Source organism: Polistes fuscatus, unplaced genomic scaffold (genome assembly GCF_010416935.1).
Source record: "Polistes fuscatus isolate 324 unplaced genomic scaffold, CU_Pfus_HIC Scaffold7, whole genome shotgun sequence".
NCBI lineage: Eukaryota > Metazoa > Arthropoda > Insecta > Hymenoptera > Vespidae > Polistes > Polistes fuscatus.
In genome coordinates this window covers 9644839-9668616 of record NW_025113151.1, presented here as the reverse complement: position 1 = coordinate 9668616, position 23778 = coordinate 9644839, and the positions used below count along the sequence as shown (strand labels likewise).

At 31.3% G+C, this 23778-nt stretch overlaps 1 protein-coding gene and 2 long non-coding RNA genes across 11 annotated transcripts in view; 2 read left to right on the top strand and 1 right to left on the bottom strand.

Moving 5' to 3' along the window:
• The window catches only part of LOC122524059, a 143094-nt gene extending 122182 nt beyond the window's left edge, over window positions 1–20912 (top strand). The window contains exon 4 of one of the 2 annotated variants that reach the window (XR_006305450.1): window positions 20832–20912. This is a non-coding gene — a long non-coding RNA (uncharacterized LOC122524059). Of the gene's footprint in view, window positions 1–15518; window positions 15688–20831 lie in introns of those variants that run through there. The other variant, XR_006305449.1, reaches the window with a different exon arrangement.
• LOC122524058 (muscle M-line assembly protein unc-89) overlaps window positions 1–23192 on the bottom strand; it is a 43160-nt gene extending 19968 nt beyond the window's left edge. For 6 of the 8 annotated variants that reach the window (XR_006305447.1, XR_006305448.1, XM_043646107.1 and 3 more), the window contains exons 1-15: window positions 23155–23192; window positions 20812–21373; window positions 20131–20321; window positions 19695–19848; window positions 19386–19617; window positions 18060–18298; window positions 14152–14364; window positions 4266–4388; window positions 3750–3928; window positions 3382–3629; window positions 2258–2514; window positions 1919–2110; window positions 1056–1238; window positions 338–946; window positions 33–209 (exon numbers count right to left, since the gene is read on the bottom strand). Coding sequence is in view for 6 of the 8 variants with exons in the window: in XM_043646107.1 (XP_043502042.1) it covers window positions 33–209; window positions 338–946; window positions 1056–1238; window positions 1919–2110; window positions 2258–2514; window positions 3382–3629; window positions 3750–3928; window positions 4266–4388; window positions 14152–14364; window positions 18060–18298; window positions 19386–19617; window positions 19695–19848; window positions 20131–20321; window positions 20812–21372 (3558 nt within the window). In the remaining 2 variants the exon portion in view is untranslated. Of the gene's footprint in view, window positions 1–32; window positions 210–337; window positions 947–1055; window positions 1239–1918; window positions 2111–2257; window positions 2515–3381; window positions 3630–3749; window positions 3929–4265; window positions 4389–14151; window positions 14365–17027; window positions 17140–18059; window positions 18299–19385; window positions 19618–19694; window positions 19849–20130; window positions 20322–20811; window positions 21374–23154 lie in introns of those variants that run through there. The other 2 variants (XM_043646110.1, XM_043646112.1) reach the window with 2 other exon arrangements.
• On the top strand, window positions 21087–21996 carry LOC122524060. Its single transcript, XR_006305451.1, has 3 exons — window positions 21087–21160; window positions 21234–21598; window positions 21923–21996. It is a non-coding gene; the product is annotated as an uncharacterized LOC122524060 (long non-coding RNA).
• Window positions 23193–23778: the final 586 nt, after the last annotated feature.

The following is a 23778-nucleotide window of genomic DNA, read 5'->3' as shown; positions in this document are numbered from 1 at the left end:
AAAATGAAACAAAAACAAACGAATCAACCAACCCTAGTACTTTCTTCGATTTTTCGTTCATGTTCGATTCGTCGTTCCCTCAACGTCTTGATAGTCGTTTGCCATTTTTCCCAAGATTCCGTGATAGTCAATTGCTTATTTGCAAAGATTTCCAACAATGTTTGCACGCACAAACATGCTCTCGTTACATCCAAATACGGATCATTTATCTGAAAAATAAATATCAAAAATTAATATAATAATAATAATAATATTCATATCAAATCAAATTCGGAGGGAAAATAATTGTGCAACACGATTGAAATATTTAATCTAAATGAATTTGTTGTCAAGTTACCTTGGCAGCTTCGTCTAGAAAAACTTTGCCACTGTTCGACAATCTTAAATAAACCGGTTGAAGTGTTTTCCATTTGTTAATCAAATCCTCGATTTTGGATTCGTTCAAAACGTCATTACAATTTTCCAAATTATTCTCAAACGATTCTATTTTATTCCTCAATTCTTCAACGATCTCGTGAAACTGTACGTAAAGATAACCAAAATCTATCCTACGTGCAACGATATTCTTCGTTTTACCCCAAGAATTTTGCAACTCGACGATCTTCGTTTGAAATTCACGTCTTTGCGACTCGTCCAATCTTTCCCTTATCGGTAATATCTCAAATTCCAAATGTTCCACTTCGTTGTTACGTTTTTCTAAATCATCCAAAAGTTGACTATGAAGTTTATAAAAATCATTAGCCATTGGCAGATCGCTGCCCATATCCTGATGACCTTGAAGAAAAGCATCGGCAATGTTGCTCAACCAAACGTGCAATTCCTCGTGTTTTTCCAAGAAAATATTAATCATTCTCGATATCTCAAGATTTTCTTCCTCGTTAGCGGTGCATCGTTGCAACAAACGTATCTTACGATTCTCGAGTTCTTCAACAGTACGTCTCACACCCTGTTAAATTGAACAAAAGACGACAAAAGGTATACACCAATTAGACAGACCTATTAAACGTTAAGATGCAATAATAATTAGACATTTAGAAATAATGACGTGACTTAACCTCAGCTCCGGGCGCACCTCTTCCCGTTATATCTAGCAATGCGTATCCTTCCATCAAAGGTTTAGAAGTAACATCCTCGATCGTGCTAACCATCTGACTATGGAAACGTGCTAAGCGTGTTGAAAACGGTGGATGTTCTGTCGTCACCAGTTGAATCTCCAATTGATCCAATTTCGTAATAGCCTAACGTAGATAAAGATCCAAATAAATCAAATATTATTTTATTAAATAATATCATTAAATATTTTAAATAATAAATTTATTATTTTTTAGATAGATAATTATCTAAAGTTCTAATATTTGATATAATATTTAGAAAAATAATATTTAATGTAATATTTAAAAAAATAATCATTCGTGTTTTAAATGAATATTAATAAGGAATACAAAATCTTAAATATATAAATATATATGGTGGTCCACCAACTATTAGCACCTAAATACAATATATTGAAATATTAAAAAATACATAATTTCAAATATATAAATATACAGGGTGGTCCACCAACTCTATTATAACACCTAAATACAATATTATATTGAGATATTAAAGTATACAAAATCTCAAATATATAAATATACAAGGTGGTCCACCAACTATTATACCACCTAAATACAACATTATATTGAAATATTAAAAAATACAAAATCCCAAACATATATATATTTTTCTACATATCAAAAAGATAAATAATGTATCAAGTTTAAATGTTATTATATACTTCAAAGTACTACAACGACTTAACTCGTCATCCTGAATTAAAAGGTTAAAAGGTAGAAGAGGAGGGGTAGGGTGTCATAGATTTGGTAAACTAAATCAACAACAAGATGACGTCATTTGAATGAACGATTTAGGTACTGACCGATCGTGCGGCCTCGAAAAATGCCACTGCTCTGTTCAACAATGTCTCATACTGATCCAAATCGTTGACATAATCGGCCGCAGCACCGAGTATAGCGTATGCTTGTTCGGTAGCTTGCTCGCCGGCAAAGTGTCCCGATGACACCAATCGTTCTGTTGATTTCGTAATCTTGATTGATCGATCTTGAAACTCCTGAAGGAAACAAAATTAAATGAATAGGACGTTTAACTTTTCTCCCCCGTTTATGTGAGAACAATTATTTTTCTTTTTTTCCATTTGAAAAAAGTTTCTTTTTATTTATATCGATTAAACGAGTTTAGAAAAAAAAACAAAAAGTACCTTAGCTTCGGTCTGCAATTTCTTCAATTCGAAGAGAAGTAATTCCGCGCTTGAAGACGTGTCACCTAACTGATCGCAACTGCTGGACAATGCTGAAATCCTATCGTTAAGAATCTCTTCCAAATCTCGTAGATCGGTAGCCAATAACGCAAGCGCAAGACATTGTTCCAATTGCGTTTTTCTACTACGAAAGGAAGCTTCGATCAAACGTCTTTTGTCGTGAAGATCCTCCAACCATCTTTCTACCTTCAACACGGCTGAAATTTAAACGAATGAAATCATATTTCTTTGCATTTATTTATCGTACATTTAGAAAAATCTTATCTATTGTAAAAATAATTGCATTCGTTATATTATTATTATTATTATTATTATTATTATTGTCATCATGTAATTTAATTATCAAATTATCGTATTAATATTATTTTCGTAATATCATCGTTATACAGTTATTATTGTCGTATTATCATTATTATGCTTTTATTATTATCATTCTTTTTTTTTTCTTCTTTCCCCCTAACAATCAGACAATTGTTTGGTTTACGATAAAATATCACGCGGACCACGGTCAAGCATGTTTCATTTATAACTTGTAATTCTATATGATTTCTTACATATTATTGCCAATTCTATATGATTTCTTGCATATTATTGTCATTATTACGATTGTTATGTACATTGTAGTAAGATTATTCAATCTAAAGATCCCCTCCCTAAGGCCCCACTTTATCTCCGCCTACAATTTCTCCCTACCAATAGGCTCATTACTAACCCCCACCACCATTTCTTTAGTTTTATTTCTTTCCTAAAAACAACTCGATAGGTTATGTATTTCAATTTACGATTATTATCGTACTACTTGAAAAAATCATTCTCAAATTCTACAAATTTCTTCATCTTATGTTAGAATCTTCAATTATATATCAAATATTAAAGTATCAATATATTATATAAAATTATCGAATTATTTATTATAATATTAATACGAGTTCTCATATTGAATTTAAAAAATAAAATAAATAAATAAAAATATAAAATAATATAAATATAAATAATATAAAAATAATTTTAAATATAAATGATCAAAAATATATCATAACAATGTTATCGAACAATTTACTTACCGTGATCAGCGTCAATTTTGATTTTATCCGGCCTGGAATCCAAAGTACCTTCGTTAGCAATTTCCTTTAATTTATCCAACAAAGTTTTTCCTTCTTGCAATGCACCCATCAATGCTTCGAGCATGGTCTTTCTGAGATCGTGTATCTTCGAAAGAAAATTCTTCACCGCTTCTATTTCGATTGGTAACAAATGATCATTGCATGCCATCTCGAGAGCTTTCATACTCTCTCCGCATTCTTCTGCTCGACTATTCAAACAAAATACAACGATTATTATCCTTCGTGATTATCCTAACTCTCTCTCTCTTTTTCTCTCTCGCAAAAAATTTTTAGATCCTGCTGATAATAATCGATATTGTAATACGTACCATTGAAACAATACGTTCGCATCGAGAATTTGTTTTCTTCTTTCCAACAAATCATTAACATCACGCCACGCTTGACCCAAAGTTTCCGCCATAGCTGCATAAATTTCAGCCCTTGGTCTTTGAGTTGATATCAATTGATCCGCTTGACGTAATAATTCTTCAACCGGACTTTGTTTACTCTAAATCGTCAAATATAAATCTATTAATATTTATTATTAATTTTTTGTTGTTTGCATTATCAATTTATTCATTAATTTTCTTTTTCTTTCTTTATTCTAAATTGACAAATATTACCAAAAAAAAAAATAAAGAACACGCAAGTATTCATACGTAATCGACATTTTTTATATTCATTATTATTGTTATTATTATTTACTATTTTTTAATTTCGTCAATTTTTCATTTACATCGCTTTTCATTCTAATTTTATTTTTGGGAGGGGTCAATTTTTAATACTCCCTTTTTTTTCTTATTAATTTCTTTTTTGTTCTCATTTACGATTTCTTAATTTCTTACCTGCAATCGCAAAAGAACTTCATTGTGAGAGTTGGACAATTCTGTGGCTTCTTTCACCGTAGAACCGAGTTTCGTTAATTCCGGTTGCACCTCCAATACTTTCAATCGTAACCATTCTCCACTCTAAATAAATAAAAAAAAAAGAGAAAAAATAAAAGAAAGATTATTTATATAACTGTCCGATATATATGATTTATCCTTTTATTCTTTTTAACGTATCATTTTTCGTGACCACATATTTTACGTACGAGACACGATTTCTAAAAAAAGAAACAAATATACGTGAATATTTAATACTCACCGATCATCGAAAATACATTTAAAAAAAAGTTACCTTTCGTAAAGTATAATCGTGGTAACCTCGAGAAATAGTAGAACGGATAAATAAGTTTTTATATTAGTCAAGTAAGTTAAATCAAATAATTGCATTTCATGCATACATATCTAATATAACGTGAATTCTGTCACATAAAGTTTCTTACTTCTTTTTTTTTTTTACTTTACGTATTTTTACCAATTGTAAGATACATACGATCATTATACTCTGTTACATTTTTTTTAAATGATATATAAAATAAAAAAATTTATTTCACAACGACACAATAAAAAAATTATTATTACGAACAATATTTTTTCCATTCTTTAAAAATCTTTATCTCGTTGAAAGATTTTCATTGAAATAACAATGAAATTAGCGTTTGAAAACCATTCTCGCATTAAAATGATCATTGGATCGAATAAACGAATAGTTTTCAACGTGAGATCTATTTCGATGGCACCTATAACAGACAAGCTGTTTTGTTTGATTATTCAACAACCGAAATACCACTCGTCCTAGTTTCTTTTTTCTCTCTATCTCTCTGTTTTTTTTCTTCCTCACCCTTTCCTTAGTTCCCCCCGTCACCCCCACCCCTTATTCTATTTGACGGTGTTCAATAACGAGCTCAGAAGCTCGTATAAATCTATCTAGCTTTCTATTCTTCCGTGATGGATGTTAAAATACTCAAATGCCCTCTCCCCTACCCCCCTGTACCCCTACGTTCGTTTTCTCAAATATAAGGCTTTCATTTAATGCAAGAAGATTTACGATTTACGATTTACTCACGCGTGTAACCTGGTGGTATTATAATCACTAACAATTATAATACGCGTTAGTTTAAAACGCGTATGCCAAGAACGAAAGTGGCACTATTTAAATTGAAGGGTACGTGTGTTGAGAACGACGCACAACTGCCATTTATGTAAATTTTCTTAACGATTATGAAAATATAATATGTTACTCTCCACGAGACGTTGAGTTGACGAATAATATTACCTTTTGACAGTCCTACACTCTGTATGTTTTATTTATAAGTATTTTAAACCAATTTTTAAAATATTTTCTAGAATAGTGATTTTTTTTATAAAAATAAATCCTAATATTCGATCTTTCATCAAAGTGTTCTGCATGTGTCGACATTTCACTCTGTAAATCTTGACATTCTTCAATTTCGATCTTTCACCTTAACATGTATATATTTTTTTAGCATAATTATTGGATATTCATTTTTCACAATTGTTTTCGTAATTTTATTAAGATCATTTTTGTTAAAAAAAAAATAAATAAATAAATAAATAAATTATTTAAGTATAGAAATCATATATATAATCGGATTGTCTGATTCATAGTGTATAATAACGCCTTCTATCACTATGCGAAATTTTATTACACGCATACGACGACATTGGTACTCCTTTGGTGATGACATCACGTTTCTCTCTCTCTCTCCTTATATTCTTAAAGTTTTATTTGTAGCTAGTAGTGTCGCGTCTCGTAGCCATTTTAAATACTTATTTTATATTCGTGCATGAAAACAAACCACTACCACCTTCTTTCTTCCTTTCTTTCTTTCTTTCTATTTTTTTTTTATTTTTTTATTCTCCATCAATCACTTTTCCTTGAAATTTATTCATCATTTTTCTTTCATCTGACTCGATCAAATGTAATATCTAATGTCAATTTATTTCAACAATATATTTGCGAATATCGAATTATTATAAAATCTTTTCTTTTCTATTTCTTTTTTTGTTTTTGGTTTATTCAAATATAAAAATTAAATTGAAGTATATTCGAGAGAATTCGTCAAAGATATTTCGTATCATAATTTATAAATATGAATATGTATAATATGAATCACAAAAGTTATTCGTACTCCCCCACCCCCACCCCTTGCTTCTTCCTGTAAATTTAAATTAATTCATATATATTTTAATTTCGTGTATTTTTTTTTCTTATTACGTTTTATTGTCACCTTTCCAGATAATTCATTACGTATTATTAATTCATATTTTATAAATGTATAATAATAATTTAAAATGTATAACAATAATATAATATAATTTTTAAAATGTATAACAATAAAATGTATTCATATTTAAATTAAATATTATTATTATTAGAAGAGATAGCAATATGATATCTATGTAGAACAATGTATAAAAATAAAAGAAAAAAAAAACCAACGCAAATTTATCTGGTCTCATGTGTATCATTAATTTCATTTCAGACGGTAGTACTCACTAATCAACTAACAATTAATTAAGATATCTAATGTCCGACGATACATTCTATAAATACACGGAAATAACACCACGTGTATATATTTCTTACTCTTCTTACATACACATATATTTACTACTTTGTATATACCTGCCTGCGTGTTCACGCGAGATAAAAAATTTGAAAAGAAGATCGAGAATGAGTAAAAGATAATAATTCCCTTAGAAAATAGGCGGATCCGTTTCGAAAAAAAAAAAAAAAACACAAGTGGAAATAACGAAGCTGGTTGTTGTTAATTTATCCTCGTCACATATCCTTTCCTATTTATTTCCATATCTTTTTTTTCTTCTTCTTGCTTTTTTTCTTTCTCAAGCCTCGTTGATTTTCTACAAGATAGATACTAATCGTTTATATATGTACATCGTGTCTGTATAATTAACAAATGATTTTTAAAACGAGAATAGGTGATTATTAATCTGCACGATTTATTCTCTCTACCGGGTGTTCCGTGAATTTTAATTTTAATCCTACACTTAAATATTTTTAAATGTATGGAACACAATTAATTAAAAAAAGTTGAACACTGATAAATGTAATTTCGAAAATATTGATTTTTAATTACTATCGGAATTTTTTTTTTCTTCTAGTTGTAATATTAAAATGAAGATAATAAATATAACTGATTATGTCATATTTTTCTATAAATTGGATGTATTTAATTCGTATCAATATTTTATTGCAACTTTTTTCATTATTATTATAATAATATTTACGAAAAGAACGTATCTATGTGAAATTTAGCAGAAACATTCTTGAAACACGTATCAGTATATTTATACATCTTACAAATCTGTATGCAATTAAAATAAATAATTATCCGTTAATATACGTGTTACACTTATCGTTCAAAATTTTCTTCATTATCTACGTACATAAATTGTAACGAAATAAAATAGAATGAAATAAAATCAAATCTCATACGATCTTTAATCTTAATAAAAATATTCAAACTTCCTCGTTTAAATAATAATAAATTTTACGAGATATTCATTTACGTTTTAACGAATAAACGATTGTATTATCTTCGTGTTGCTAACGGAAACAACGACCCTCACTGTTATGCAATAACTCGAATCCCATTAATTAGAAGTTTGTCTCTTATCGTTAGAGTCACCGACCGGTTTGTTAGTCCAACGAAGATAACTTTTTACTTCTTTTTCTTCTTTTATTCTTATTGGTTAACTTGACCAACATTTAGAATCGTTGAAGTTTCATTTCTCAAGTAACTAATTATTATACGTACGTACAATTTAATTTAAAAAAAAAAACTAATAAGAATACTTCGGAGTATCGTTTATAATTATTGAGATTGGGTATGGGGGATGAATGGGGAGTGGGGGGAGGGTATTCTTAATATAAATTATAATTTCATAAATCGAACAATATTTCTAATATAAATAATAATTTCATAAATATCTCGAAAAATATATGTTGACGAAATGAAAATTTAATTATTTTTGTAAACAAAAAAACATATTATATGTATATTACGTTTACATATACAGATCGTTTATAATTATTGAGATTGAGTATGGGGTGAATGGGGAGTGGGGGGAGGGTATTTTTAATATAAATTATAATTTCATAAAACGAAAAATATTTCTAATATAAATAATAATTTCATAAATATCTCGAAAAATATATGTTAACGAAATGAAAATTTAATTATTTTAGCAAACAAAAAAACATATTATATGTGAATTACATTTACGTATATAAATCGTTTATATAATCTCATCGTCAAAGATTATTATAATAAAAATAATAATAATAATAATAATAATAAATGTTAAATTAATTGTCTAAAATTTTTGATATATAAAATAACCGAATGTTAAACGAAGAAAATTTGTACGTCAATCGAATTGGCGAAATCTTCTTAGGCACCCAGCGACGAATCTAAATGCGACTTAGGCCAGTCAAATTGGGAAGAGTTAAAGGAGAGAGAGGGCCGAACCCATGGGCAACCCTCCATACATTGAAAAGGCAGAAAGAGAAAGACGTACGAAGTACGAAACGAGGGAGATCGGCTTGCAGAGAGAGGAAAGTTCGTCGACCTCATCCGGAGGTTCTAACGTAGAAAAGCCGAGATATGCTTTCCATTTTCATCTTTGGCAATAAGCCAAAGTTTCGTTCTTGGTACCACCAATCTCATCCTCTCCTCGTCCTGTCATTCGTCAACTAATAGAACCAACCCTTTCTTTTTCTTTTTTTTTTTTTCTTTTACCGAATTATATCATAAAGAAGAAAAAAAAACACATCAATCTGTCTTCAATGTGAAAAGGAAAAAAAACAACATTTCATATTTTTTTTCTCCTTTTTTTTTAATAGAGAGAGAAAGAATAAAAACCGAACTATTTTTAATCATAAATTGTATGTTGAATAATAATATTAATAAATTGTTTTTTTTTTCTTTAGTGATAGTGATTTTTTTTTTGGACACCCCGTATTATATTTCGAAATAAGTTTGATCGAAGGAATTCGAGAGTGAAATATGTACTCCCATAGACCATTCCGTTTCTATATCATTTAATATTTGACGAGAACTAAAATTCTAATCATTTATTATGTCAATGGTCAAACCCATTGCAGCTGCGAAAACCGCTTGAGACACGTTTCAATTAACGCCCTTTTTTCTTCATTTCTTTTCTTCTTTATTTGACTTAAGTATCTATCAAAATAATTATACACTAGTTTCTTTTTTAAAAAGCATCGACACAATTTTTCTTATTCTTAGAAAATTTCATTTAAACACAAACGTGTCTCTAGACACGTTTTTTTGACAGTTTATAAAACAATAGACAAAAAGTTCATTATTCACGAGATTAATTACACACGAGATTAACATTACAATATAAATAAATATTTATAGCATAATTAATATAATTTCTATATTAATTTTCTGCTAAATCAATGATATATTTTATTGTATCAACAAAGTATTGTTTCTTTTTTAATAACAATTAATTATATCACAATATACTCCATAAAATTAATAACGAATTTATTCTACGAATGATATTATCGTTATCACGATTATCATAAAAAATCATATTAATCATAAAAAGAAAAAAAGAAACATAACAAACAATTCAATTCAATTCAATTCGATACGATCGATCAATCTAAAATGATCGAATAGTTTCAAAGGTAACCCAAATGCAATAATCCAGGAACAATTTGATCTAACAATGACAATGAAAAGGGATTCGATACGAGTTGAGTGAAAGTGACTGTTGCAGTCGAGAGTTAAATTACATGCGCCTGCCTAAAGTCACGTTTACGTGTACCTACATACACACATACATACATACGCAGATAAATACACGCACGTCACGTCACGTATACGTGAATGTTGAGAGAAAGAAAGAGACACGGGCGTGTTACAAATGTAGGAATGTACGCGAGATTCTTAAAGAACGACAACCTCCTGCGAACGATGGAAAAACGATGGTGTAAGGGAGCTGGGGGGGAGAGGGGGAATAAGGGGGGAACGTGTATACGAAGTCATGACCATATTCGGGACGTAGAAATTAGGCCAACGTGCGTTGTGATCGTGAGAGAGGAGTCTCTCTTTTCTCTTTTTATCTCTTGGTATAACGAACTATAATGATTTTTTTTCTGAAAAGAAGAAACGTACGAACGAGCGTTAAAATCTCCCGAACTTGTGTCGTTCGCCGCAGAGACTACGACGCGTCTCGTCCTCGTATCGTGTATTAAAAATAAATCAAGAAAAATTCACAACCGGAATGAGAGAATCTGTGTAATACTTACGCATACCTTTAAATGACGGATATATCAAATAACAATTTTTTATTTTTAACTACTACTGCGTTTCTCTCGTTAAGACTCTCATATATGTGCACGTAATTATGAAAGTGGTCTAAGTCAAAATTAACCCTTTGCACTCGATGCCTTTTTCGCTTGCAGCAACTCGAGACGATTTCGACCAAATTAAAGTAGACATTTTACAGGTACTTTAAAAACATTTATAAACAAACGAGCGTATAGAAATAATCAAATATCATCAGTTTATTCATTTATATGTCGTAAAATAACAAACTTTGATAAATACTACCACTCTGTAATTAGTTTTGGTTGAGTTGATAATTGAAATCGGCCGGGCGCCATATCGGCGCCGCTCGAGTGCAAAGATTAAAACAAAACAAAAATAAGTTTATCAGTTATTTCACACGACATTATTTTAAACTCAATTAATTCAACGTAATTTTCACAAATATTGTCAAAAATGAATTATTAGATAGTGGTTGTTATTTCAACATTATTATGGGGAATTCATTCAGTGTTCAAATGTAATCTTTCAAATATCTCGAAACGAGAGATAATTGACTTACAATTAAACCACTTTCGTAATTATTGGCACATATGTTTTATCTATTTATTACATTTAAAAACAACGGACAATCGGGGGGGGGTAACATAGTTGAGTGTGTGTAATAAAACTAATTATTTTCTAATTATTTTAAATTATTTTATACGCTTTCCTCCCCCCACCCCCTAAAAAAACAAACCATATATATATAATATTTCCCATTTCTTATTTTTTTTTACGATTTAATTGAACAATATCTATTTAACGTTAACGCGTATACATTTGACTACTACCTGACAATCATATATATATATAACCACTTAAATTCGTCCATTATTAAAATTAAATATCGCAATCGCGCAATAAGACAATACTTGTCTTCGTTTATTCTATATAAAAAAAAAAAAAAACAACATTTCCTTATCTTATCTTCATTACCGATCGAATCAATTGCTCGTCGTACATTTAACGAGATACCAAAATCTTATCACGCCGGTTTTTGAATGATTTTAATTTCCTTTTCTTTTTGTTTCTTGCCCAAAAAAAAATAAAACAACAAAATAATACTATTAAATAAGAAAAATCAAATAATAATAATAAAAACGGATTAATAGAAAAATGATACTTCGAAAGTGACCAGGTAGGTATCACCTACGCACAACAGTACGTACCCCCCCTTTTCGTGTCTTTTAACGAATCCTGCGTTTCCTTTTCTTTTTTTTCTTTTTTTCTTTTGCATTTTTTATATACGCATATTTTTCGTTTAATGTTTTTTTTGTTTATTTTTTTCTTATTTCCTATACTATTTCATTCCTTCTTCTTCTTCTTCTTCTTCTTCTTCTTCTTGGGTAGGCGGGAGTCAGTGTCGTAAGGTCGTAGATACGATAAGGGGAAAAAGGGGAGGGGAAAGGGTGAAGGGGAAGGGGGGAGGGGGAAAGGGGGAGACATTGGCGTTGTGTGGAAGGATCACGCCCGGCACAGCTCGTATAATACCGGTTTGTTAGATTACATGAGAACGTGCAGGAGATCTCCCTGACAGAATAAGAAAGAAAGAAAAAGAGGAAGGGTTGAAGGGCGGGAGGGAGGGAGGGAGGGGATCATCCTCCTCCTCCTCTTCCTCCTCCTCCTCTTTCGACCTGTTACACGTGAACCGTTCTGTCGTTTTCTCTCTGCACACAACTCTGTCGTCTTTCACGGAACGTGGTTTCGTGCACACACACACACACACACATACACACATATACACATATTTGTACTCTTAAACTCCCTCACTCATTTATCTATACGTATAATATTAAAAGAGAGAAAGGGAGATGTAAAAAAGGGTGTATATGATAGGAAAGTGTAATCGAGAATACGAGATACAAAAGTGTATCGTTTTACGGGAAATTTATACCAAGGTTGAGATTCTGTAAGAGAGGAAAGAAGGAAGAGCGAGTAATAAGAGAGAGAGAGGGAGAGAGAGAGATGAACTGAGTAGACGTAATACTTGTTAATTTAACAAGAAAAAAATAAATAATATTGTATTATATTGTTTTCTTATTTTTGCTTGCTAAAATTATTTCAGATTGTCAAGATTTTCTTTTTAAATACGTTAAACACGTATCTTATTACGTGTGTGTGTGTGTATATTACTACATTGATTATATATATATATTAGATTCTCGATAATATTAAAGTCTTAGGCGAATGAGTCTGCGGTAAGTGTCGGATTATTTTATTTTTTATGGGTAACCCAATGGTGGCTCATTAATCGTTCTCACCGGTCGACCGACCGCAACAAACTAATCCTTTGAAAGAGAAAAAAAAATGTAGTTAAGATAAATAAAAAAAAATAAAGACCACGCACCACCACCAGCCAGCCAGCCAGCCAGCCAGCGCATCCTCCTCTACTTCTACTTCTACTTATTTTATTTTTATTCTTATTCTTATTCTTATTCTTATTCTTATTCTTGTTCCTCTTCTTGTACGTGGCACCGTAGAATGAGAAAACTTTGGAAGGAGAGGTAACCCGTGCCCGCATACGAGACGCGCGGTTTAAATTTATCCTTCGTTGAACGTTTCGGCGAATTCGTTTTGCTCGATGGGATGGATACCTAAAACGTTTGTACGGTTTCGAGAGGACTCGGAAATAGCTATAGACTTATTCTCTCTTCGTTCTCGGCAAACTCAACTCAACTCAACTCAACTCAACTCTCCCGAAATATCTAACTACTATGGACTTCGGTATATAACCGAAAGCTCTTACTTACGTAGAGGTACATAATATATGCGTCTACTACATGATGCGAGTTCCCTCCCCCTCCACCCCCTCCACCTCCACCACCTTCTCCCCATTTTCCCCCTTTTCCCCCTGGTACCGTCGTGTCTACACGTCAAACGCCTTTCATCTTTCTCAACACGCTCGTAAAATATATTTTCGACTCGCGATCATCTTCTCTTTGTTACCTTTTCTTTTTATATTTTTTTTTATTTACGTTACGGTCAATCGTTAGCTTTGTACTCGCAAATATTATAATATTCTGATTGTTATCGATTTAATTCTATTCTAAAGTTTGTTTCAATCGATTGTTGAATCGATCGAATCAATATATTTTATATATATCACGATTAAATATTTTTATTTTATATATATATAAATTTTGTTTTGTTTAAACGTAAACAAATGTAAAATTTCAATACTTAAATTTAACACGCGAACCATTATAACTCATATCTTTTAATAATACAAGTATTTTCATTTGTACGAACATCGTGCATTTCCGAATTGTTTCTTTCGGAATAAAAATTAAAAAAAAATAAATGCATCGTGTTAGTACAGAAAAAAAAAAAGAAAAAAAAATAGAAGCAAGAAACTTTTGGAGAGTGATTATTATAGATTATTATGTTAAATCTACTAAATAATTGATATCAACGAGAATGACAATTCGTAGAATGAATGATAATCCTCTTACCTGTAGCAACGCGATAACCAAACGCGTTTCTCCACTTTGCACAGCTATAGTACTTATGGTAGTAGTAGGTGTACTCCCGGTAGTAGTAGAATTCTGTTCCTGCGAATGTTCTTTATCCTCAGCAATCGTTAGCGAATCTTCAACAGATCCTTCCGGACTTTTGTCCATCGTTTCCCTCGAATCGTGTCCGTCCACCATTTTCCCTATTATCGCCTTTTTGTTTTTTTTTTTTCAATCGACACACGATGTGGGTGAAAACAAAAAATAAAAAAAAAAACATATATATATATAACATAAAAAAAATAATCGTGGCATCGATTTAGGTTAATCCTTTTAATTGGAAAAGACATTGAATAACTTTACCGGTTAAGGTTAAGGACGAACGATAACTATCAGGCTATATGCCAGCAAAACCACACTCAGAGTCCTCAAACTCTCTCTCTCTCTTTTTCTCTCCGTGTGTGAATATAGTATGCACATTTAAGTATATCTCTTTCACGGTTCGTATACTTAGTTCGCACACGTGATCTTTACTATATACTTTACTATACTTTACTATTATTCTACCTACGTAAATTGTATATTACATTTTCTGCATACTATTTTAATTAAAATTATTCTATAAGGAAAAAATAATATCATTCCGAAAAGAAAGTATGTAAAAACGTACAGAAAGTGTATCCTACGATCTAACGGTTTGATATCTCGCGGAGACTTTAACGCCCGCACTATTTAAATGTCAGGATCGAGAATAGTAAAAGCTTTAAGTTCGAATTCGATTATACATATATACATATACATATATATATATAATATATATATTTTCTTTGACGAAATTCAAAATGACGTTCTCCTAGACTTGGTTCCAGCGATTAACATTAATTTTGGCGTTAGGCCAAGTCGCGTTCGCGCGAATTCCGGGCTACGGGGGGTGGGGTGAGCAGGAGGGGAGGCAGTTGATACACGAGCACGTTTTATGTATATGCATACGTGCATGTACGAAACGTGTGTTCTCTTCTCATCGCCTACGAAAGAATGTTCTTTTTCGTGTAGAATATAGAATGCTGTATCCCTTAATCATAGCGTTTAAAATAGACATAACCGAATCTTATGCCGACTTTCAGCCAATCTCTCACGAGTTTTACACGCTAATTCCTATTTTTCGATTAGAATTCTTTTTTTTTATTCTTCTTCCTATTCTTTTTTTTGGAGGGGAAGGAGGGTTCTTTCTCGTGAGGTAATTCTAATGTGTGTTTTTATATGTGTGTGTGTCATGGGATGAAATTAATGAATAAAATCGATAAAAGCTCGACATTCGACAGACCACGACGACTCGTTATGTTTATACATTATGGGTATCTTTCTAGAGTGACGTCACCGACACGGACGAACGAATGGGAGGATAAAACCGGACTGACTGGTGGCGTTCTCCGAACGAGAAGTACACCACATCGAAAGCTCTGATCGGACGACGACTATCGGGGAACTTGAACAAAAAAAAGAAAATTATTCTTCCTATTCGCGATAGTTGTACGCATTGATATTTTGTTACCTTAAAAAAAAAGAACTAAAATAATAATAATAATAATAATAATAATAAAATGTTGAAAATAATAATGAATTGTAAGTATTTGAAAAGGGAACGATCTGTACGAGATCGTATGCGGACTTATCGTAAGATATGCTTTAACGAACGCTCTTCTGTTTAACGACCGGAACGTTACGTCGGATGCATACAAGTAATTGCACGTAATCTAATAATTAATATTCATGGGGCGTCACTGATTAATTAAGACCGCTGTCTCATTATGTATATATATATATACATGTATATGTATATGTATATAAGAAGTTGTTCAACAGATCGCAAATCGTAATAGTGTCGGTTTTAACGATCATATTTTCTCCCCTGATCTTTTATTTCTCTCTCCTTACGGTCTCTTATCGTTTATATTTATATTATTGAACTGTCACGTATATCAAAATTTATCGAATAAATGGTAGGTGGGAGGGGGAGGGGAAGGGGGATCGAAGAAACGAACAAAAATCACGAATAAAGGATGAGATTGAATAATCCGTTCGAAATAATATAAATTTTGGCGTCGGGGTTTTTGTTGCGTAATTTGTTGAATAATAACGTTACAATATGCGTTTAGTCGAAAATAAAAAGAATTATTATTTGTTTTTTTGCCAAAGGTAATACGCGACGACGGAGTCAGAGTTAAGTCCTTGGATAAAAATGATGCGAGACACAGACACACGTGACTTGTTTTAGCGTGACACCGTTGTGAGTTAGGCCCGTATGGAAATTCAATGATAATTTTCTTACGTTATTGTAATTTATTTTTTTTCTTACAAAACGGTAAAATAAATCTCGATGTAAAAATGAATAACAATCCTCGTTTATGTCTCATTTATAATTTCTTATGTAAAGAAAAACGGTACAATCTTTGATTAAAAGATAATATATTTTAAAAGCAAAAAAAAAGAAATACGGAATCAAAACTTGATTATGACAGCAACGATATATTTATAAATGATCGAATAATTTCTACTAATAGAATAATTATTAGACTATGAACAAAATCTAACTTATAAAAATATAACAAGACAAAAAAAACAATAGGAATATCTAAAACAAAATAGGAAAGTATTTAAAAAAAAAAAGAACGATGCGAACGAGAACCGCATTCAAAATTATCATTAAAATGTTTTATAATTATTAATATATTTAATAAACGTTCGTTCGATATATAAATGATCTAAAAAAGAAAATCAATTTTTTTCCAATTGAATTAATATTAAATGTTAGTAATTATTTTAATTGAATGAATTCAATGGCACGCAAATAACAAAAAAGTATAGCGACAAATCACCTAAATCGATCCACGTTCAAGCAACAATGTCGACAATGTTAACACACTCGTGTGACACATGTCACGAACATGTCACGTCACCGACAGATCTAGCACGGAGGCCAAGCTGAACCGAGACTAAAAGATCCGAACTTTTCGAACGGCTTCAAAGCTTACAGTCGCGAACCGAGCTCTACCGATCGTTGCCGATTATCATCGAAGATTACCCGAACAAATACGACGACTTACGACGGCGGCGAATTTGAAAGGGTTAAACGAAAAAATGTGTATCCTTTTCTTTTCAATTTAATACCGTAATAATCATGATTAAAATTGATTACTTACCTTTGATATATATATATGCATGCAATAATAAATCGCAAATATCCGTGCAGAAACAAATACAAATCTCGTTGGGTATATTATATTTAATACGATACTTTATTTACAAAAAAAAAGGTAATCATTAATTCATGCAATACACACCTATTTTGCGAATAAACTTTTGAATTGTGTCTTTTTCAACCAAAGTCCCAACTATGAACCTTTTTCCATTAGAGTCGTTTTTGAAATTTGTATGATAATATTTATATTACGTAGGATCGTATACGATTCATGCCACTTCGTTTAGAAAAATCATAATCAAATTGATACGAGCACGTAAATGGCATTAATAATCACTTAAATAATCAAAATCTCGTCGATATATATATATATTTATATAACGATATCTATTTTGTCTTGTTCAATTTTCCGATATCTTGTTATCATCCGTAAATGGTTAAAATTTAGATTAAGAATAAATGTAAAAAACTTGTCATCACACACACACACAAATCGGATTAATCAGCTTGGATTAGCTAAAGGCAGACGACGACGATTCTCATTTGCCAAAGCAACGGATGTTATTTCGGCGAATTTGAAGATACCGGAAGTCGTAACGTCGTAAACAGCGAAGCATTCAGCTTCGTGTGCGCAACTGCAACTGCAGCAACCGATCGAAGAATTTTTATCAACGTTTTGCACGACGATATCCTCGATCGAACGACTCACCTTCCTTGCATTTTCCAAAAACTCCTCACCCTCGAGATCATCTTTATCTCGTTTCGTTGGCGACATCTCGATGCCACTATCCTCGTGATGTCTCGTATATGTTTTAGTAATCGAACAAACATTTTTCGTTTCCTTGCTAATAGTTTGCGATTTTTCTTCGTCGATTGTTATTTCCTTCTTCGTTGTTGAATTCATCGGAATTTTCTTCGATTCCTCTTTAGGTGGTGGCTCGGATAAACCTAAAAATCATATTACATATACGATTCAAAATCAATTATTAAATTATTTATTTGAATTATTCTTATCTTAAGATGTTTAAACGTTATACATTTGAAATTTGGTTTAAAAAAATATTGATAAAGTTACTCAAGAAATATAATTTCTAATTATACTTTAAATTATATAATATAGTTAAGTAATAATATACTTTTCTTTAAACAATTACATGAACGAAAAAACAACGATAAAATCAAAATAAAAAAATTATAATCTTAAATTGCATTTAAGTCATCACTGGTCAGAAACGTTAAAACAATTTAAAATATTAAATATAGTACAGTACCATGCTTAATTTATCTTAATTGATCGATAATTAATCAAAAGAAATGTATATTGTTTTTTAAAAGCACGTAATATACGTTCGGAGCACCACCCTCTTCGAAATCCACCGTTAGACTGGTTCATTGTCCCCTATGAAAATTCTTTTATTCAATGTTGTTTATATGACTTTCCAAATAAGGAAATTCTATTTATTACGAATATTATTCCCATTACACACATGCGCATCTTTCAAAAAGTCATATAAACAACATTTAATAAAAGAATTTTTATAGAGGACAATAAACCAATCTAACGGGTGATTTCGAAGAAGACGGTGCGTGAAACATATACACAGTGCTTTTAAACAATAATAAACATTTCCTTCGATTAATTATTAATTATTTAATACTCTAATGCACTCTACTTATATTACAGGAAAATTTTACCCTCGAAGTCATCACTGCTCAGGAGCGTTAAAATAATTACATAAAAATGAACAAAAAATACTAAAATCAATGCATTGCACTTATATTCCATACTTTTAAACAACAATATACATTTTCTTTCGTTTAATTATCGATCAATTAATACCACTTTCATCGAATAATCATTTGTGCTTTATATTTTATGATAAAACCTTTTTTTTTTTAATAAATTCATCAAAATATGTATTGCATTGGCTTTGTTTTTTTTTTCTTATTATAGAAATATATTGACTCGTATTACTTTTCGAAAATAAAACCGCTAATATAATGAAAACTTTAAAAAAAAAAATATCCAACGTACCTTTGGCAGAAGTGACATCGATATCATCTCGATCGATACCATTTAATTTTGTATTCTCATCTTCGATTAAAGTATGATTCGAATCTTGCATCTTCTTAATATCGACATTTTGTCTATGATCTTCCAACGTGTTTGAGGTAACTTTATAAGATGCCACCCCTAAATGAGTGTCGTGCGAGACACGTAAAGTAGTCGTCTCCGTGACCTCTTTTACGATCTTTCCAGATTTCTCCTGCGATAAAACTCGAGATATTATTCTTGCTACTTTTAAAGTATTTAAAAATAGAAACTTCTGCGATTGACTCTTACCTCCGTACTCTTTTCGATGGTAACGATTTTTCCTATAGGTACCAACCCTGTTTTTTCTTCTTCCATTTTAGAACTTTGCAACGGTACATCAGATTTTTCTATTTCCACTGGTATTATTATTTCCTGTTCTTTCATAAATTCTTCCGGTTTCCACCTAAATTTATTAAAACAATAAAAATAATATGAAAAGAAAAAGAAAATTATTATATTTTTAAAATTATACATAAATTAAATTTAATTATCAAACATTTATAAAATATGTATTTAATAAATATATTATTATTTATGTAATGTATTTATGTATTTAATAAATATCTAAATTCTTAGATATTTGTTTCATTTTTTCTCCAACGCAAAATACCACCAAAAAGTGATGAATACATTTTTCTTTTTTACATGAATAGAATAGATATGAAAAATCAATTTTGATTTTTACCAAGCTGAGGTAGAAGTTGTTGTTGTAGGTATTATTGATGAAACTATAGCATCTTCGCATTCCGGAGTTGTCACGAAAGATTCACTTCTAGATCTTGCCGTAGGCGTGATCGAACATTCCGTAGCTGTCACGTAACCGTCAACATTGACATCCTCGTTCGTGCTCTCTTCGTTAAACTTTTCAACGTCATCCTAAAAAACGAGATTACATTTTGCATTATTTTCACAATTAATTATTACCAAATGAGACATGTAGTATAATGCTACCATTTCGATATAATAGCATTTACAAATTTCCATTAAAAGAAATTCAATGACCTAGATGAAGATCCTTCAAAATTCGCAGGGATGAAAAAACAGGTGTGACACGCGTGCTGTTTTTAACCAAAAACAAAAATGATCTAATGATTTTTTAAAAGTATAAATAACTACATCCTACTGTAACTTTTTTCGGGAAAAAAAAATAACTATTTTAATGATAATAAACTTTATCGTTGATATTTAATTGTACGTAAAAATAATCTACAACCGTGAATAAAATTATAGATACGATTTTGAAATGTCGAGACGAAAAAGTAACTGTTAAATTTGATTTATCTAAAAAACAAATGATCGACAAATAAAATGATAGCTTAACAATACTTGTCCCACCTTCGTGCATTTAATTTAATTATCCACTTACGATATCTTGTTTTTTTTCAGTACTATCATCGGTGATCATGGACGAGGTGTTTGAAGTCATAGTCGATGGGAAACTGCCAGAAGGAATGGACGAAACTGCCGATGAAGTTTTAGTATCTTCAACATGCGAGACTATAGCTCCAGACGACGAAGATGATAATAATCCAAAATTAGAAACAGTTAAATCGGACACATCGGCGGCAGGATTTGCACCGATCAAAGTTGAAGCAAAATCATTCGTAGAAACAAATGTAGAAGTTATTTCATCGATAGGTGCAGTGATAATCGATGAAGTAGTCGTCGTAGTCGTCGTAGTCGTATTGGATTTGGTTAAAACGATTGGAGACGTGGTACGTGCTAATGTCGTAGTTGTTGATGTTAAAGTTGAAGAAATCGGTAATGCCGAGGTTGATATCGGTACAGGTTGAGTCCTTGCTCCAGCTTCGCACAATTTTGCATCCAGTTTTTCAGCTAACCGGGTTACTTCTGCCAACTTAGCCGAAATTGCTTCGACTGCTGTTAAGTTAGCGGCTTTGCCCGAAGCATCCTCGGCTTCGGACATTCTACAAAGTGATAAATGTCATGTTTATAATACTTTGGCTTGGTATAAAAAGATTTGACTGCGTCGTTCGTATTTTGTTTTCAGTTACGTCTAGAAGAAAGATAGAGAAGATAGAAAGATAGAATAAAAAAGAAGAGAAAAGAAATGAAAAATAGTTTCGAGTCATCTTTCAACGACGAGTCGATAAATAGATATATAAATAGGACACCACAAATAAAATACTAACGTAAGTTATCTAACATCAAATTATTCATATATTATAATGATATGAAAAAAAACGAATCAATGAGCTTTCCTTTTAAAGATGAATTTCAATCAAATAGAAGATCTATTCATCTATATTTTTGTTCTTTTTAACATCTAACCATTCGATAAGTGTATACAAATAAGAAAACTATTGATGTATAATTATCTCTGTATGTAATGTAAATTGTTTAGATAAATGATAGAAAACTAATTGAACTTCGAAGAAAATTAATGCGAAAACAATTCCGATCACCCCCTTCCCTATCTTCAAACCTATCGAATCTGTTTTCATTGATATATTTAGATACGCCAATACCGACTGGGATAAAACGTCAAATTTTAGCGATTACGTAAGAAAGACGACGACGACGACGACGACGACAACAGTGACAGCCCGCCATGATGGCGCATCCTCGGCCAGATGGTTATTCCAATGTGGGACGAAGTTCTAATTTCGGGGGAGCAGATACGACGTCTGCAATACCACCCAACTGTACGCATATCTAAATCGTGTGCCATTTTTAATCTACACGCCATAAATTTATCCTTTACCAACGTTAGAAAATATTATAAAATGATATTTAAGATTTAAACGTCAACGTGGTTTCGATCGTTTCCCCATCGTTCATTCGATTCGTGGAAAAATGCCAATCAAATTTTCAAAACTTTCAACGCGAACGAAGGAACGATCATACAATCGTATAATAATCTATTCGCAATAGAAATATATTATCTGCAAAATCTGAAATTAATGTATAATATTTTTTTGTTTATCTATATTATAATCTGAATCATTCGAATCGTTAATACAGGGAGAAACTCGATTGAAAAAGTTTCCGACAATTTTATTAGAAAAACAAATATTTCATGTAAACGCAAAAAAATGTATTTTGTTATCTACACGAATTGCATCGACAAAAGTTCGTGCCGATTTTCATAAGAAATTTTAACGAATATATACTTTGATTTCAATATTTTCAATTATATTTATAAATCGGCACGATCTTTACCAACGTAATTCTAAATATTTGACTACAATAATTCTTAAAACAATATATATATATATTCATATAAACCATACGATTGAAGAAGCGTTCAAACAAAATACGACAAAATAAATTCTGACAGTCTCTCTGGTTGAGTTATTTTTTGACCATGACCGTCCTATGAAATAGGACGTGTATATATTTCTATGAATACTGTTCTTGAAATGTGTTAACGACGCGCAACTGTCCCATATTCGTCGAGCCAAGAACATATATGAGAAGCATCAAAAGCTAGTTGAATTAGTTTGATACACGTGTTTGATCTAATTCACACGAATCTCTTTCACGTTTCTAACAATTCAAACATATCCAAATTTAATAAGCTAATAAATAACGTTACTTAAATGTATCGATAACAGATTTTTGTAATAATTTCACATTAATGAAACATTCGATAACGAATAAAAGAAACGGGTAAGCGGACTGAGTTGGGGGAAGGGGGGAAGGTAAAAATCAAAAAACATCTTTCGTTAGGTTTGATGTAACTCACATGAACCGCTCATAAGATGTAGCCTATCCGTTCGACGAGCAGCCATAAACTGACACACCCGTCTCTCTTAAAAACGGAGCTAACCGCCAACTTGGACGAACCACCTCGTCCCCGCACCATCTTGCCTCTTTCAATTTATATTCAATTTTATCTTCCTCGGCCACTCAAGTTTACGAAAAGTCGCGTAAGAATAGTACGAAGTATACTACTATTACTACACCCCCAACAGGTTTATTGAATTAACCCAATTGCACGATCCTTACGATTTCTGTTGTTTTATTTGTTTTTTGTTTTTTGGACTAGTGACATCAAAATATCAATTGATAACGTTGCGAAATATTGGGGTCTTGTTTTGTTTTTTAAGGAATAAGTTAAAACACTTTGACTGTTACGTCGATCATTGGTGATCAAAACGCTTGAACTTTTGACAATTGTAATAGTTGAATGAAAATTTACACAATTAGCGTACATTTTGAACAATTATAAATTTTAATTGGAACAATGTAAATAGAAAATGAAAGATTCATTTCTATGAAATATCTTGAATAATAAAAATACTGTTCTAGGCACATCCTGAACGAAACGTGTGATTTCGACGTGACAGTCAAAGTGTTAATAATAATA